At 36.4% G+C, this 19761-nt stretch overlaps 1 protein-coding gene across 4 annotated transcripts in view; it reads left to right on the forward strand.

Annotated features, from left to right (window-relative positions):
- The window catches only part of LOC131063473 (F-box protein At5g52880), a 34559-nt gene that overhangs the window by 7016 nt on the left and 7782 nt on the right, over positions 1-19761 (forward strand). For all 4 annotated transcript variants that reach the window (XM_057997293.2, XM_059207801.1, XM_057997294.2 and 1 more), the window contains exons 4-5: positions 4704-4791; positions 4882-5090. In XM_057997293.2, the coding sequence (XP_057853276.1) occupies positions 4704-4791; positions 4882-5090 (297 nt within the window). The remainder of the gene's footprint in view (positions 1-4703; positions 4792-4881; positions 5091-19761) is intronic.

The following is a 19761-nucleotide window of genomic DNA, read 5'->3' on the forward strand; positions in this document are numbered from 1 at the left end:
CATGACTCAAATTTAGATGTGAGATACCAAAAATTAGCTACAATATACATCCAGTATGTGAAATTAAAATGTGTGAATGTCCAAACATTTTCTACATACCCATATTAATTACAATTACAGTCATTATTTTAAGTTAAAAGGTCAAAGTGTTGTTTCCTTCCACAAGGACATCATTCCATGATAATTTCCATGAACAACATGAAAGGAAATGAGTTTAAATGTGCATATGAATTTATCATGGAGAATCCTTTGTAGAATTTACCTCTGCCTATCTTAGAGGACTACAATTCATTTCTTGTATGTCAAATCTATCTAATGCTTCTCTTTAAGGTCTTGTAAGCCCTGCCTTTGTGCTTTCACCTTGATAATTGGAAACCAAGACTGAACAGGCACACTTTCCTCTTCCTTTTTGATTGGTGAACAGTCCCACTTTTGAAATTCAGTAAGGTGGATTTGTTTTTTTCCTCCTTTTGTGAGATGAATTAGTTTGGTAATTTAGGGGATAATACACTGGTTTAGAAACTTAATCAGCAGCAATTAAAAAAAAATTGAGCTGCACAGCATTGGCAATTACCGAGTAGTCAAGCAAATTGATATTTATTTCAACTGAGATTGTATACAAAATGGGAAATTCTGTAGGAGAGATGAATGCCTTCTACTTTGCTTACATGCATTGAAATCGTCTACCATATAGCTTTCAAAAAATAATAAATCAATTAAAAATAAATTAGAGTTCTTGGTGAGATCCAAAGAGTCAACATGCTTGGTAGTGCCCTATGTCCTTGGAATTTGAAATAGGCAGTTGGATAAGGACATACTTATTAGATTTCTGAAATTTTTTGTTGGAATTATTTATTTTGGCACCTCCATTTGTTGGGAACTTGGGGTTATAACTCTTGTTTGAAACTGCCATTCAAGTGGATTCAATTATTCTCTATATTATTTATCCCTTCTTGATGATTGGATATTGAAACTGAACAGACACCTTTATGTCTTCCTTTTTGATTGATGAACAATCACACCCTTGAATTTAGTAAGGCTCATTTGTTTCCTCTTTTTTCTTGTTGTTGTGTGTGTGTGCGTCTTAATTCTTATTATTTATTGAACTTGGATATTCAAATCACCCAGAAATTTTTCTGACCAGAAACCCATTAAGTTTATACAATAGACAATGGGTATCGTGGAAATCCCAACATTTTCATTCACAGAAGTTTGTGTCAAATATTCAAATAGGCCGTGGAAGAAGAGGTAAGTTTTTGACAAAACTGCAAATTGTGGAGTGATAAGATCATTATTTCTGCAGTACAAGATGCTATCTATGGATGTCTTCTGAAAAGAAGGAAAGCGGTGAGATAATCAGTAATATAAAGCTGCGTTATCAGAGCCACTCATTACCTGGTGAGATTCTTAAGTCCTGGGTCAGGCAGGCCTAATGGCTTGTTACACAGACTTGCTGAGTCTGCTGAGTCTTGCCGATGCTAGGCCAAATATTTCAAAAAATTGTGTTTTTTGTGAAATGTGTTTCTAGTGTGCTTTCCTAGAAATATTGAGAATATGCCAAGCTTTTGTTGAGTTTGAGTCTGAGCCAAAAATCAGCTTGCTGAGTCTGAGTCTGGTAACTATGATAGAAAGAAGCATAAATTACATGATTGACTGTCTGAAAGCCAATTTTGCATATCAATTATATTATGTATATTTTGGTGAAAAGTTCTGGAATCTAGGAAATATATCAAAGAATTGGCTAAATAATGAATTTGGTTGATGCACATTTGAAACTTTGGATCATTGTACAAAACTTACAGATTCGATATTTATATATTCTCACCTTAGAGTTCTAGAATGGATTGTTCTTCTATTCATTTTGTTAAGGCATTATGATTATTATTGTCAAAGCACTTTTTTCTTACAAATCCATTTCCATTCATAACACATTAGAATTCTTAATAATGTTGTCTCAAGGGTCATCTCTGGGTCCTCGATGTGTAATATCAGAGCTGCTGATTTCTTCTTAATCCTTCTCTGCATATGCATTCTCAATCATTCAAGGTTTGGCTACAAGAATTTTGGTCTCGGAACCCTCTTACCTTCCAGTTGTTTCCCACAACCTCAGGCAGGCCTCACCAGATGGCATACTAATTGATGCCAGAGATTCTGGATCAGACATGGTTGTAGAATATAAGATAACAGCAAGGATAAAATTATGATGGAATGAAGCTGTGTGCACTTGTATTTTATTTCTTTCTTGGATAAGAAAAGATATTGGTGGTGGAGTCTTTGATATGAATAACAGAGAACAATCACAATCTTTGGAACACAAATAACTGGACAAGGGCATGTTTTCTAAAATAGTAGAATTAATGTTCTCTGATATGGAAAGTGACATCAAGTAAATAAGACAGTGAAACAGGTGGGCAGGTGTGAGTAAATGAGATCAAAACAAGGCGACGATGAATATATATTAAAATTATCTGCAATGAGACCAAGGAGTGTGTGCCCACATATGAACTTAGGTATTACAACATTAATTTATGACTGGCACTCTATAAGAAAATTGTGTACTTGGACAAAACAGCCCACTAATGATAAAATATTATGTTTATGCACACACCAGACTTTGTCAAACAATCTATATGTCTATTGATAATTATGCCTCGTTTTTTCCCCAGAATGTCTTCATGAACAGAATACAGATTTTTTCCAAATACTGCTTTTATGGCATAAAATAAATTTTGCAAACAATAAACACCAATTCCATATAACAAAGATTATATTCTTCAATTCACATCAAAATAAGGGGAGAAAGAAGACTCAATTTGAACCATGCTTAATAATTAAATGATCTCATTAAAAAAGAACAAAATCATTCAACCAAGGGCAATAGGACTCAAAGTAACAGCAATTAAGAATAGTCATTGAGGATTGCTGAAAGGATCTCCGTCAAGCAAAATAAAAGATTGAAAACTAAAACTATGAAGCCATAAAACTAAAAGAGATGAAAGGGAGGGAAGTGAATCCAAATGCGCAGGCCCTAGACAACTTGATATGCATAAGATCCATATGATAAGAAAAATGTCCAAGAAGTACATATGAGGAAAGGGAATGACTGCATAGTGATTCTTGAACCTAAAATAAACAAATTGAAAATTCAGGTTAGAAGAATGGAAAAAGTCCAATAGTTTATATTTCATAAATTCTAAAAAGTATACAGAAAGGCAGGGAAAATTATGGATCTGCCTTGACTGAACTTGCATAATTCTCTGTCTCCATCATTTTAGCTTCCCCCGGTAAAACTGAAGGCAAGGAAAGTCATCAATATTTGTCCATGATGATGATTGCCTTCTCTTTCAACTAAGTTGGTGAAGCATTTTCCTTCAAAATAAATCGAGGGGAATATAAACTTAGCTTGACAGAATATCTGTATTTTTCTTACTCCTTTTAATCTGACAATCCTTATTAGTTATTTACTAAAATGGTATTTTAAGTCATGAGAAAATAATGTCGAGTCCACATAATAATAATATGACATGGACCCTAAAAGATTCATCAATATGCATTCAATTTTTTTGCCTTACATTGGTCATTGCCTAACTAGCTGAGGGACATTCAACTATGGCATGGACCCTTGAGATAACCAGTCATGTTATAGTAGTTGTAGCACCCAAACTTGATAAAGTAATTTAGTTTTACTTTGGTAGGAGTATAGGCAATGAGTGCTTAAACCTCATGAGTGTCTCTGATTGTACTACTTATAATGTTATTTTGAGATTGACAGCTAGTGTGTCAACACATTGAGCAGTAATTTAGTATTAGTTGTAAACTATATCAGCAGGTAGCTCTGCATGAGGCATGTGTTGGAACCTGGAATTTGTTTCTATAGCTACAAGTTTCTATTGTGAGATCTTTTTACAAACTCCCAATATCCTTTCAACAAAATGTATGTCATTAGTTTCAGGTCAATCCATGCCATTGTGATTTCATAGAGCATATAACTGAGAGAAAAAGGTTATCATATGCCCACTCAAATTGTTTTAGAAATGAGAATATATTCTAGAAAGTGTCCCTGGAATATTTTTAGAGATTGAATGCAAATAAGCAATGGTTTGGCTGTAGAGATATGTATAGTTTTAATTTTTTTCTTAATTTGATCATTTTTAGTGTTTGAAAGAAAGTTCCATGGTCTGTTTGGATGTTATATTCATACCACAATTGTGTACATGTTCCTACCACGTGATTGTTTTGTGTGTTTATGTCAAACCAAACTTTTGCATCTTTTGTAGCATGGTTGCACCTGTGGAGATAGAAATGAAAGCGTGCTTCATAGGAAGCATTTTAGGTGTAGTTTTTTCTGATCTTCTCTTTGATCTTATATTCAAGATTTGATTATGATTTTGATCCAAGAGTTACAAATTTATACAAGACTCTCAATTGTGATGCCGATGCTGATAATTAGTGGTATTGCTGTATGTTACCTCATTGCATTCATGTACTCTTTCCCATTTTCTTAAAGTTATCATTCTTTTTCTTTAAAAAATTGTACACCTGACGTTCTCTATTCTTTAGCATCCACGTGTTTCTTTCACCTTTCCTAAAATGATCACCCAACCATACTTGATGTCTGCTCAAATTAAAATATTCTCAGAACTCATAATTTATCATTGTATGTAGTGTCTGATCAGCCACTGTTTTATGAGCACATGCTGCAGATCCGTTGCAGCTGACTAATGATGTTCTAGTCCATATTTTTGGTTTCCTGGATGTGCGCTCTTTAGTTTCTACAGGTCTTGTGTGTAGGTATGTATGCAGGCTTTGCTTAATATAATTCAGTCCTTGAAGTTTTGTGTTTGAAACTAGATTTTTAAAATTTTCTTTTGCTGTGAGCAGGTACTGGAACCTAGCATCTAAAGATAATACACTATGGCAAGCAAAATATCAACTACATTTTGATACTTGTCTTCCCAATGATGCTCATAGAAAGAAAAGTATGAATAATGCCCTCGATGATAAAGTTGGGTCACACAATCAGAATCTACAGAGACTAGAACTGGGGGTACATACTGATTGGTATGAAGCTTTCAAGATTGCATTTGAAGGTAACTACTTCTTTTTATTTCTTGTGGAATTATCTTTGACCAGCATACTGCAATCAATATCTTCATTTATTACCATGCTTTCTGTGAGCCATGGTTGTCAATGATTATTTTTTGATGCATTTTTTGTAAGGTTGATCTTTATGACTAGATGAATTCTTTGCTTTTTTTCCCCTTCACTGTATTCTGTTGAGGACTCTTTTTGTAAGTATTCCTATTTCTTAGAGCAGTGGGCTTTTAGTCATTCACAGCAGACTCTAGAATGTGCAGTTATAAACAGCCATATGTTCTGTGAGAACCAGGGTCTTCTTGTAGAACCAATTCATAAGACTGGCAACATTTTGGGTTTATTCTATTTGTTTTTTCTGTCTGCATGGAGAAGTATACACATAGTAATTGCATATGTTTTTGCCAATAGAAATTATTGTTTGCTCTTTGAAATTACTTCTTAGACAGTAAAAAAATTATGGCATTGAAGGGAAAGTTTGTCTGGTTTATCCTTAGAGGTATTTGACCCTGCCAAAGTTTTGTGTTAGACTCCATTTCAAGAGATGCCAAACAAAGCTTAATATGTTTCTTCTTCTTTTTTTTCTGCTCTACGTAAGTAGATAGGCCCTATCACATTAGATTACAAGGGATAGATGAAATATGCCATTAAAATAGTTTAATGGAAGCAAAATGTTTCAGGTTGTTAATGTTGACTTGACTATACTCAGATACTGTTAAAGTCAACTAAAAACCCAAACATTAAACTTTAAATAGCATGGCCATGGGGCATATGCCAACAATGCCACAAGTCAACAACTAGAGGGTCATGATGTGAAGGTTGCCACCCAACATTAACACCTTTCCTTAAACTTGACTTGAAGTCATAAGGAGGAAAAGTGTTGTTACATAACATCACCTCATAATGACAACTTTCAAAATGACCAGAGAGATGACAATCTCGGAGGACTTATAAAAACTATTACTTAAACAATACATGAGGATGGCAGTGAAATGAGTTTTTATCTTGCCTTTTCCCTAAGTTGTAATCTGCATTCCTTATATCTGACCATTCTATAATACTGACATTTATGTAGAATTATTCTAATTGGGTTTTCAATCTTCATGCAGAAAAATCACACACATAGTAATTGCATATGTTCACGCCAATGGAAGTCATTGGGTGCTCTTTGAAATAATTATTTGGAAAATATATAAGTATGGAATGAAGTGAGAATTTATTTGGATTAGTCCTGAAGGTATATTCCAGATTTTTGAGCTTTCCGAATATTTGTGTTAGATTCCATTTTAAGATATGCCAAAGAAATCTTAATCGGTGTTATCTTTTTTCCTATCTACAGGAGTAGATAGGTAATTTGACTACTTGGACGTAAAATGACCTCACTGGTATACTTAATATAAGTTGCCTGTCTTGGTACAGTGATGGGTACGCTGGTATGGCATTTTTTTCCCCCTTGGGTATGGGTATGGGTATGGGTTTGTGTATATATATTATTTATTATGTTATACATTTAAAAAAATATAAAAATAGTAATACTCATAATTGCCAATAAATCAAATATTTAAATACCTCATAATTTGTAATAAAGAAAATACTCCTAGTTCATATTTTAGTGATTTATCAAATGTCAATACAAAATGAAAATTACAATCAATATTCAATAATCTTCATATTGCTCTTCATTAGGAGCATCAAATTGAACATTTGGTTCAATTTCATTTGAACCACAATTAGCTACAATGCCATTCCCACCAGCCATGCCATATGTAGAAGCTACCTCATTTATAGAGACTTTGGTAAGCTGTGCAACAATAGCGTCTAAGTTGGCACACTTAGGAGATATAGATCCCAATTCCTTGTCACCCCCTCACTATAATCATGTTTCTTATTTTACAATAGTTGCAAGTTGCAATAGATGCAAGTTGCAGTGCACAAAGACCAAATCCAAAGCTTTTTTTTACACCCAACTGGTTGTGCTTAACTCAGTGGATAAAAAGAGTATGTACTCCAATTTTATTCAACTGAAAAATTTGTAATTTGTTGAATTTGCATACAGCATTTACAATTATAAAACATAAATAATAATAAATAGCACCAAAAGAAAAATGAAGTTAAAAAATAAAAGATGTATGCTCGAGACAAACGTTTTATTGCAAGAGGTTGTAGGTAAATAGAGCCTTTGCCATGTAGATACCACCTTTCATGAGTGTCGTTTTGTTACTTATCTTGAAGAGCACAAACATTATGATTCTTTGAAGATATGAAGTAGCCAAACTTACTCAAGACAACACTCTATATATCTACATCTAGGAATATCCTTCTGAATGCAATCTTTTACCTAATAGCAACCTTCTTAGCTCTATATGGTGGGGAAAGGAATGCATCTTTGTGTCATAGTATTTTGGGGAGAAAGCAAATGCTAGGAGTTGAGGGGTTTGGTAATGCTCCTAAGCTTTTATTATGCTAGGAGATGCTTTTGTGTGGTCATGCTTGTAGGCTTGTATTATGCTCTTTATTTTTTCGGCCTTGGAGTCCATACCATTAGAAATTCACCTAAACATGGTTGATCTGTATTAGTATGTCTAATCATACTCATGATGGGGTTAGTAAAGCGCAAAACATATTCTACATGAGCCCACCACTCATCATCTAGGATCAATTCTTTGATTTTTCGGCCTATCTTAGTATGTGATTGTCTCCATTAATTCCAAATAGTGTAGATGACCACGGTGCTCAATGCCATTCACACCTTGACAAGTCACCTCAGGATGATTGTGTGATGTAAACTAAGTCTTGAAAACCTAACATGATGTAAGAAATAAAGCAAATTAAAACATTAAAAAGTAGATGACATATAAAAAATAAAAAAAATTCAACACTCACTAAAAAATAAAATAACCTTCAACAAATCGAAGTTAGAGAAGTTTGAATTTCCTTGGTCTTTATGTACATTTCTTTAACCCACTCGATCTTTGTGCCAATCTTTTGCAATATCAAGTTGAGAGACTAGATGACACATGGTATATAAATAACATTTTCCATATGTACCCTCCACTATTGAACTAGTTGTTTTACAATTTCTAGAGATGGGTTCTTGTGAACTACTACTCATGAAACATGGGTCAACGAGTTTGACTCGAAAACTACACAGTTGAATCCTGATAGCAATATCATAGTTTCTAGAGTTGTCCATTATGACTTGACAATGTTTTTAGGGCCCATCATCTCAATAGCTTGAATGAGAATTTTGGCAATGAAGGTTGCATCCTTCACTTGCCCCACACAATCAATTTCTTTTTTCTCTTAAATATCGTGTACAAATATTCTCCTCATACGAGCATCTATGTGAGATCAATACAAGCTCTTGTGAGCACTTATTAGAGATTAATACAAGCTCGTTATGAGCACACACAATAGAAATCACCATAGAAGATCAAGAGGCACTACTTAGAAATCCACATTATTTAGAAATCACATCCACATTTGAAGCCAATTATGGAAGACCAAGAGTCACCACTTAGAATTTTGCATTAGATGACCCTATGGAGATTTGAACTTGGGTCTTCTTAATGAGAACCCAATGCTTTAACCACTTAAACTCAAATCTCCTTGGACCACAATCAATTGCTTTCAAAATTATCATCACCCCTTTATGGGACACTTCAATGATATTAATTAGTGGTCTGTTTCCACAATCCTTCCATTAGAAATGATGGACACTCCTTTTCAAGCCACGCATCCTTGATTTTTCTCAACTATTCCTCTATGAAAGCTTTTCCTTTGTCCAATAAGGTGGTGTACACCTTTCCATATCCAAGACTATTCTAATCATTAGGTGCATTGGCTTTTTTTGCTGCCATATAATGCCAATATGGTGATATACCAAGGTTGAAAGGAATCCCATTGCTATAAATAATGGGGTTTATCTCACCAATATGATTTTATTTGCAACCTCCCTCACCTCATTTTTGAAGGCTTTTTACTAGTAGGCTTCTTTTACAAGAAAGAACAAGGGTATTCTCTTCCTAAGAAGTTGATGGCATGAAAGGGGGCAAGCAGGTTGTGTTAATCCACTAGCAAGTTGCGGTGATCCTTTTTAAGAAGAGGATGCACTCTTTCCATTGTTCTATTACTTACCATGTTGGTGCCTGCTTGTTCTTTCATATATCCCTTTATTTGTTCCTTTGGCAACCTATTTTTATTTGCTTGGACAAACTATTATTATTAAGCCATTTACAGAGCATAGGTGAGATTTCACTCAAATATATGAGCTCTTAAACTCATTTCCACATTGGTTACAAAGCCAATGATAAACCCTACCACCAGGAAGTTGCTCAATCATGGTTGAATGTTGCCAAAGAGGTGATAGTACGCTAAATTTAAATGAGCTCTCTACGTATGGCCTAATTGAACTAGAACTAACATCCATTTTGTGTGAATAACAAAACATTAAAGAACATTACAATTTTAAACCTTTATTCGGTTAATTAAAATAAAATAAAATTGCATTACAACCCCTATATTATGTATAAAAGGTTTTAAAATTATTCAAAATATTTATATAATTTTTTTGGAAAAAATACAAAAAAATCTTGAAAAATTACAAGTCACTTTTGATAAATAAATCTCCTCATGTAGCTCTTTCTCTCTTGTAGGTGTAGGTCTTTTTGCCTCGTAGTCTTCACCTTTGAAGAAAAATGTAACAACCTTCAAGTATCAAGAATGGCAACTTGGAGGGAAAAATATGTTTTATTCATTTCTCTTTGTGAAATAAGACAAATGATGAGAACTATCCCGACTTTAGGGTGAAATTAGGTGGATTGGTACCTTCTTGTTTTAAAAAATATTAAAAAAAGTATATTTTTTAAATTTTTGCCCTTTTTTATTTAGGTGTCTAACCTGTTACAAGGAGAAGCAAGGAAGCAAATCCAGAAAAACAAATACACAGAGAATATGCTTAAAAAGAGAGAGCCCAATATTCATAAAAATATGTAATGTGATTCTTACAATGAAAAGAAAGAACTCAACTTTTAATAGGTCAAGAAACCCTAAAAGGGAAAACCTAGGTTTGCACATAATAATTAATTAAAATAATTAATTATATGCACCTGAAGTTAGCTTAAGTGTAAAAGAGATAAAGGGAACTTAAATAATTATTAAATATTGTAGGTATTTAATAATTATTCTAATTATTAAATACATATTATCTCTTTAGGGTTTCTTTAGGGTTGCATACCTTTAGGGTTTCTATTATCCTTTTATAAGGATTGTATTGTACTTGTTCATGAAATTGATTCCCTTATAATTTTCTTCTTCTGAGCTCAACGGTGAGGTCCATTTGAGCTCAAAATGATCAAAAACAAAACAGCTACCTCAGATCCAATAAAAAACTCTGAAAAAACTTGAAACCCTCCTCCAAAAAATCTTCTGAAAAATCAGGAACAAGCAGCAGCAGATGTAGGCTCTGATACCATGAAGAAGTTGAGGAAATACAGCTTCAGAGATCCCAAGAACACCTGCATGCAAATACTTGTCACAAGAGAAGAATGGAGGCACATAAAGCAAAAAAGCATAAATGCTTTGAAGAAGAAGATTATCATTCAAAGAGGGAATCTGCTAAGGTATGGTTGGCCCAAGTTCACCTAGGGTCCCACCTTCGTTGCCTTGGCTGAACCCAAAGTTGTCTCAACCCTAAATTGAACCCAGATGAGTATAGTATGTTTATTTTTTCTACATTGCATGCATTAAAATTTAAAAACCATGAACACCTTGTGAATGAAGTCTATCAACTTGTAATTATAACTATTCACAACCAAAGAGTAGCATTGATTCTAAGATTCATTAGATTGTGGAAGAACTCGATTATTTTCATGAGTTTCCTTTTCTTGGAATGAAATGATATTCCATGTTAAAAGATCAAAACTATTTCCACGTAACAAACAATAAAGAGATATTATAGAGAGATTAATGGATAATGGTACTCAAGTACTCTAATAATCATTGTATTTCACAAGATAGATAAGCACAATAAAATAACATATGTACATATTGCATTCTATTACAAAGAGGGATGAAAGACCTCATTAAAATGGTTAAAATGGTTATCTTAAGGGAGGAACCATTGCAATTTATTAATGGTTGAATTGAGGATAAACTCAAGATATCAAATTTTAAATGGCATGGTGAATATCATAGTGATGTCACAAGTCAACAACTAAAGGGGTACCATGTCAAGGTTACCACCTATAATCTTTCCAAAAAGTTGACTATGGGGGAATAAGAAGGAAATGTGGTTCTACATAACATCCTTCCTTAATGACAACATTTATAATTACTAGAGATAATAATCTCGATTGACAATGATGATATCATTAGAAGAAAGCATGCTAAAGTCAAAAGTCCCAATGAAGATGCTTTAATATCATGAACGTAGAGGATCAACAAGAGTGCTTCAAGCAAGCAGACATGAGACACATTCAAGTGCTTGTGGGGACAACAGTCGATAAGTCAAAAAGTGCTTCAATAAGTCATGTGACAAGATAATTTTCTCCCTAATGTTCGCATCTATTACAATGCTTATGTGCTAGAGAGATGGAGCAACAAACAAAAGGTGCCACCAAAGCTGTCAAGAAGAAACTTATACAATGATCAAGCATTACAACGAGAGAATTATTTAAAATGAAACTTCAATGATTGTACTATCAAAGGATGTGACTAATAAAATGCCCTGGAATAATATCCAAATATCACCATGACCAGCCATCTATCCATCTACAAACTGTACTAACAGTGGGTAGTAATCCATGATTCTTCCATGTAAGGAGATGTCTCTAAATAAATTGCCTCTCTTGGGAAGATATAAAGAGAGCATTGAGTGAGGGATGATGTGCAAAAAATAAATATATCAGATATAAAAATCAGACTGACTTGAAGATAAATAAAAACATTTTAAAAAGGCAAATAAAAGGTAAAATTATTAACAAAGGTTAATATCTTTTCAAAAAATTCTCTCTTTTCTAAGAGATGCCTCTCTTCATGGAGGGATGAAGGTATAAATTAAATTTGTGGCATGTGGAGAATATTATGTGGAAGAAGCGAGAGATGTGTGTGGAAGACAAATAGAAATTATCATTAATACACCAGCAGATTCAACCATATGAATAGCAGATCTTAGGGAGTATATTTGCAGATTTTATGAAGGGATTGTGAGGACTGTTAGAGTGAATCTAAAGGCAGACTTGTGGCAGATTTATGGGCAATAGATTTGTGAACAGACTTATAAAAGACCTCTAAACCTTAAATCTCTAAACCTTGAATCTGGAGTTTCTCTATACCTAAGTGATGTATTGTTCGTGCCAGGGATCAAGAGAAACCTTGTGTCTATTTCAGCCTTGGACGATAAGGGCTATCAAATTGCATTTTCTGAAGGAAGAGTTTTTGCTTGGCCTAAGAACTCCAGCATCAAGACTGCTTGTGTGATCGGAAATCGATATGAGAATTTATACAAACTCTCCACTCTCCCTATTCAAGCTCTTATTCACGATTCTTCCGGTTCCAGCGAACTCTGGCACAAAAGACTTGGACATCTTCACTGCAGGGCTCTTCCATCATTGGAGAAGATGGCAAAAGGTATTCCTAAACTTATTCATGTAAATGATGGTACTTGTAAAGGTTGTGCTATGGGCAAAAATATTAAAAGTCCTTTTCATAGCAATGAAAGTAGGTCTAAAGAAATACTAGATCTTGTACATTCAGATTTATGTGGTCCAATGTCAATTCCATCCCTAAGTGGATGTTTGTATTATGGAACTTTTATAGATGACTACTCTAGGAAGACTTGGATTTATTTCTTAAGGTCTAAAGAGTCTGATGAAGTCCTAGGTAGGTTTAAAGAGTTTAAAGCTCTTGTAGAAAATTTATCTGGAAAGAAAATTAAAATTTTAAGGTCTGATAATGGAGGTGAGTACACCTCTGGTAGCTTTTGTGATTTCTGTATCGAGGCAGGGATCAAGAGGGAGTTTTGTGTTCCTTACAACCTTCAACAAAATGGGGTTGCTGAAAGAAAGAACAGATCTATTGTTGAAGTTGCAAAAGCTATGATTCATGATCAAGACCTTCAGATTTTTCTATGGGCAGAAGCGTCTAGAACAACAGTGTATGTTCAGAATAGATGTCCTCATCGGATATTACAAAATATGACTCCTGAAGAAGCCTTTTCAGGTATCAACTTGATATTAGCCACCTGAGAATATTTGGTTGTCCTGTGTATGTTCATATTCCCAAGGACAAGAGAACCAAGTTGGAGCCTTCTGGCAAGAGAGAAATATTTGTGGGCTACAGTGAAACCTCCAAAGCCTACCGTATTTACATTCCTGGTTAGAAGCAAATAGAAGTTAGCAGGGATGTCACATTTGAGGAAGATGTTGCATTCAAGAAATCAAAGGGCTCATGCATGGAGATAGATGATGAGACCCCTCAAGACATCGATGTTGATCATGCTCCTGAGATTCAAAGGGAGACTACAAAACCTGATATAAGTAATGACCCAATTGAACCTTTGGATCCTACTGATGGGCCTAGAGATATTGTTGTGTCTCGAAAGAGACCTCTTTGGGCGCGAAACACTATGTAGGAAGCAGAACAGTTTGCCTCTCCTAGAGGCACATTCAAGGAAAGAAAAAAACCACAAAGATTTTCTGGTTATGTTGCATTAATGTGTAATCTTATTGAGTTTGAACCTTCTAGTGTAGAGGAAGCTGCAAAACAACAAGTTTGGAAAGATGCAATGGATGAGGAGTATCAATCCATTCTCAAGAACAATGTGTGGGATATTGTGCCTAAACCAAAAGGGAAGTCTGTTGTATCTTCCAAGTGGTTGTACAAGATAAAACATGCACCTGATGGCAGCATTGAAAAGTAAAAGGCTAGATTTCTGACTCGTGGCTTCTCTCAACAAGAGGGAATAGAATACGAAGAAATATTTGCTCTTGTTTTTCGCTATACTTCCATTAGAACCATCATTGCCATTGCAACAACTAAGGGATGGAAGTTGCATCAGATGGATGTGAAGATTGCCTTTCTCAATGGTGTGATTGAAGAAGAAGTCTACATTGAGCAACCTGAGGGGTTCGTGATTCATGGGAAAGAGTCTCATGTGTGTAGATTGAAGAAAGCCCTATATGGTCTTAAACAGGCTCCTCGGGCTTGGTATGGAAGAATTGATAGATACTTAGTGGGTTTGGGTTTCTGCAAGAATGATGCTGATCCAAACCTTTACTTCAAGGTATTCAATGGTGATATGTTGATCTTGGTACTTTATGTTGATGACCTATTTGTTATCGGAGAAGATCATCTCATTGATAGATGTAAGGAGTTGACTTCCAAATTCGAGATGAAGGACTTAGGAGTCATGCACTTCTTTCTAGGGTTGTGTTGTGACCATTTCACACATCGCCCCATCGCAAATGGGGACCCCCTCTTTTTGCTTGTTTTTCGCTCGTTTTTGCTTTCGTTTTTAGGGTTTTGTTAGTCAGTTGGTCGTCTGGATTTAGGGCCAAGCCTTAGGGTTTTAAATTCTGTCTTTTCGGGCCAAAATCCAGTCGTTTTTGAGAGCTTTTGAGCTTCCTTTTCTAGAATGCAAATTTTGAATGCAATGAATTCGCCAAAATGGTCTAATTTTCAATTGGAATGTTAATGCAGAGCTTGAATTTGTCTAAGTGTTGACAGTCAATGTGAATTTTGTCCGATTGAATATTTTGATCAAATTTTGACCTTTTTAATTTTTGATCCTAGGCATCTCTATTGATTTGTTTTCGCCTCGTGAAGTGTTAAAATGTGAAAAATCATGTTATTTTGGCCTGTAGGAGCAAAATCGCTCCTGTCCCTCAGTGAAGGACGGGAGCTCATTTTCAAATATCTCATCATCCCTGCAAAGTCCAGACAAATTTCGAGTTGGAAGTGATGGAGAACGACGAGATCTTTCCATTGAATATAAATTGAAGATTTTCATGAGCACAGAAATGCCTCCAGGAGGAAAATCGCTCCTGTCCCTCAGTGAAGGACCGGAGCTACAATTCAAATTTCGCCTTGTCCTTGCAAGATTTTGAAAACTTAACAATTTGAAAGGATCCGAAGGAAGATGCTTTGCCAAATGAATATAATTTGAGATGCAAAAACGAAGGAGAATGACCTATATTGACCAAATCGCTCCTGTCCCTCTCCAAGGGACCAGGGCGAGGTACCTTATAGCTCTCGTCCCTCTCCCAGGGACCAGAGCGATTTCCTTCATTATGCAAAATCCAGACAAAGGTCAAGGCAAGTTTACGTTCAAAAACAAGGGAAGACATGAGATAAATGCGTTGAATATAAATTGAAGATTTTTGGGACGTCCATAACAGTGTTAAATGCCTAGTTCGCTCCTGTCCCTCAGGAAGGGACCAGAGCGATTTTTGATATAATTGCTTTTCTTGCAAAGTTACAGATGATGTCAAGGCATGGACGAATAGAGTGAAGAGGGACGAGTCCGTTGAATATAAACTTGGAACCTGGCAAAGCGAGATAGTGGCCACAAGGGAAGGATCGCTCCTGTCCCTCTCCAAGGGACCAGGGCGATACAATGGTGATAATACTCCCTACGCAAGTTCAAGGTCGTTCCTCCAAAGTTCAAGGTCGCCACAAGTCAAGACAAGGTGGCGAGGGACACTTCAAGGCGTCTTCATCATGCGCAAACACTCAAAGGACGTTAAAATGAAGAGATTGACACCCTATAACATAGATCGCTCCTGTCCTTCAGGAAGGGACCAGGGCGATGTTAGATGCATTGGCCATTTCATGCAAAATTTACGTAAGGACAAGACGTTGCAATGTTTTAGAGGGTCCATGGTATGATAAAAAGATGATATACAAGAGTTTTGAACGTGAAATGATCATCATTTTGAGCATGGAGACTATATCGCTCCTGTCCCTCTCCAAGGGACCAGGGCGATTTGCTTTGGATTCCTTGTTTTGCTTCAAGTTCAAGCTAAGTCAAGACGTCATAAGATAGCATATGGTCCAAGGCATCGTTTGAAGATAATTCGCAAGAGTGTTGAACGTCCAAACATCGCCAAATAATGTAAAAGCCTCACATCGCTCCTGTCCTTTGGACAAGGACCAAGGCGATATCATCAAAAGCACGCATATTCCTTCACGATCAAAGTTAGGCGAGGATAAGCGAGGCAAGGGACATCGTTTAGAAGACATTACAATGAAGATCGAAGATAGAAGATGCATATTGAACGTGGAAACTAGAAGATCGCTCCTGTCCTTTGGACAAGGACCAGGGCGATATGCACTTAAAAGACACCCATATGCGCACACAAGGCGATCAAATTTGAAGGACCATCAAAGATGATTGATTTTCAACGTGGAGATAAAGGAGTTGGACGTAAGAAATGCAAAAGTCAAGACAAAAATGGTAAATCGCTCCTGTCCCTCTCCAAGGGACCAGAGCGACGAGGTACGTCCCTTTGTTTTCCAGTTTTGGCGCCAAATTAAACAATTCAAATTTTCCTTAAATGCTAAATCGATTTAAAAAATTGAAAATCCATTTTTATTTAGCATTTAATATGGCGTTATCTTTTATTAATTATTTTTTGCCTTTATTAAAAATCGAAATTCTCATTTAAAAAACGCAAGGCATTAATAATTAATTATTTAATTAATATAAAATCGATTTGAAGCGCCCAATTAAGCAAGTCGGCCTTGTTATTTTATTGCAAATCATTTAAAAAATGGTTTTATTTGTCAAGTCGGCCTAAGGGGTGAAAGGATGAGCGCGCTATTTATAAGGGGAGTGAAATGTTCATTTTCACATCATTATTTTTATCCTTCACATGCGATCTTGAGGAAGAACCGAAGGTGATGCGAAGTATATCATCAAGTGTGGAGTGCGAATTGCGTTAAGGACCAAAGGTGGTGCGAATTTCATTCATCCAAAGGTGGCGCTTTATACATCAAGGGTGGTGCGAACTTGAAGACCTTCGTTTGGGCGAATTTACCAAGGGTTAAAGATTCTTGTCAAAGGCGAACTTGGAGATCCATTTAAGACCACGCCAAAGGCGATAATTGAAGATCACGTTCTCTCCAGAGGTGGCGAAGTCGATTTTGAGGAGATCATATTGAAGACTATTTTATACTTCAAATTTTGCCTAGGCGAATTTTGTTTTTGCATTCTAGAGTTAGCTCTCTATTGAGGTATGGCGATTTATTATTATTGCTTTATTCATTCATCGTCATATTCCAAATTTTGAAATTTTGATTTTTGAATTTCTCTTAACTCAATCGTTGTTTTTAGGAAATGATAACTCTAGAGACTTATCATGAGGTTTCCTAAAAACTATGTCTCTCTTATTCACCGTTATTTATTGCAAAATCTATTTCTTATAATGAAATGTTGTGTAGGTATGGCGACCCCGAAGGCGGGAGCATCCACCAGCCGCTCGGCTCTCATGAAAGAAGATCAGAAGACCAAAGAAGTGGAGACCAAGATCGTGTCTAAGTGGAGCAACATTGGAGATACCAACTTGGGGAACTTTAGCACGAAGAAGTTCCGAGAGGTCCCTTACATCGGCAAGCCATCACCTGTCGCCCGGAGAATAATAGAGAGTGGCATCATTAAGGCAGCCGGTTTTCCTCCAGCTATTCAGTGCCACGAGTTGATGATCGAGTGTGCCCGTCACTACAATCCACAGTCCAGGACAATTGTGTCCAATGAGGGAAGCACTTTGGCGTACCTTTCAGAGGAAGCCATAAGTGAGGCTTTCCATCTTCCAGAGCACAGGGACATGATATACAAGAGCATTGAAGGAGCCAGATCAATGTACGATGATGATCCAGATGCTTGCCTAAGCATAATCAACAAGAACTGGCTACTCAAGAGTCGCCCCCGTCTGAGCAAAGTACCGAACACACCACACAGGATTGATTTCCAGGAGGGGTACAGAGATTTGATTACCATGCTCAACAGAGTTACAGGAGCACCTCATGCCTTCTATTTTGAGAAATGGATGTTTTACTTCATCCAGGTGATTGTTCAAGGAAAGGGTACAATACATTGGGCTAGGATAATTAGCCATTGCTTAGACGTACAGTTGAGAAGACTCAGGGCTACTAAGTCCTTCCACATGAGTTCATACGTCATCTATGCCTTAATCAGGAGCGTTGAGTACGCAGGACTACCTCACAGAGGAGTGATTGGAAGAGGACCCGGCGAGGTCAGAGCTTGTGAATCCTATAACTACTTGCATCATCCGCCAGGGAAGAACTACAAGTTAGTTAATGATACTTTCACGATGAACATCACAAGGACGTTGCAAGGAGGAATTCACAACAGATTATCTCAGGATGCCCAGGAATTCATCAAGAGGTACGGTGCTTGGTTCATTCAGTTTCCCAAGTTCACTTACATTAGAGTGCATGGATGTCCTTTACCTCCATACATGTTGCCAAGATATCCGACAGACAGAATTGTGTTACTTGAGGTAACAAGGCAGTTGGCAGCATATGTAAAGGCATTCAGACACAGACATCAGAATGGAGTTCAGGTACCTATTATTTTGGGTAATTCAGTTGAGGTATGTCCTAATGTCTTAGCCATGGATGACGCAGAGAAGGAGTTAGCCTTGTATCCTTTTTCATCTTTTGCTTGGAGGAATAGTTTTGATCCACATGGACATTTAGAGGAGACGGTCGGTAGAAGATTTAGACATGAGCACCAAATTGAAGATTTTATGATGAATCTCCTAGATGATCTCGAAGTGAAACGAAAGATACATTCTAGATTGCCTTTGGATTTCATCAGGAAATGTAAGATTTACAGAGTGGCCGACCAAGCTCAGGACAACGGCAGGCACATCCAATCTTCATATGATAGAGAAAGCAAAACAATAAGTTTGAATTGGAATGAGCCCGAGGTCGTGGATTTAGATGATTTGATGGCACCAGTCTTGTCTTGTACTCGCAGATAGTAGACGTTCAACATCAGAAGTTGAGAGAACAAGGCATAGCTATGTCTTTTACTTTGGAAGAGAAACCAGCCGAAGGTGGAGCAAGTGTTAGTGAAGGCAATCCTAATCCTAGGAATTCAGGTGAAGGTAACCTTCGATGTGCCAGTGAGGGCAATCTCCATTCGAGAGGTTCGAAGAGAAAGGAAAGATCAGAAAAGAAAGAGCCTTCCAAGAAAAAGTTAGGTGCCAACAAAGATCAAACACCAGGTACTTCTTCCAGACCAGAAGATAGAACAGTTCGAGTAGAAGAGTCCATGGAGTCGATGGTACAGAATGACAGACAGGAGGAAGGACAGGCACAGCATGTTTCGTCAGATGGATCTCTCCAAGATTATGAGTTAGAAGAGGATAATGAAGTAACATCTCCTCCCAGACAAGAAGAAATAGTACATAAAGAAATTCAAGTTCAAGAGACAAGATCGAATATCCCAGATTGGTTGAAGGAAAGATTGACTAGGGTGATCGTAATTGAGGACGAAGACAGTGCAATTGATTTAGAGAGCCTTGTTGGACGTTCACATATGACAACAGAGGAGAAGAAGGCTACAAAGATGTCCAAGATGATTCGAGATGAGACTGGATCTAGAAAACTGCAGATAGCTACACCGGCAGCAGATAAATA

Source organism: Cryptomeria japonica, chromosome 7 (assembly GCF_030272615.1).
Source record: "Cryptomeria japonica chromosome 7, Sugi_1.0, whole genome shotgun sequence".
In the NCBI taxonomy this organism is placed as follows: domain Eukaryota; kingdom Viridiplantae; phylum Streptophyta; class Pinopsida; order Cupressales; family Cupressaceae; genus Cryptomeria; species Cryptomeria japonica.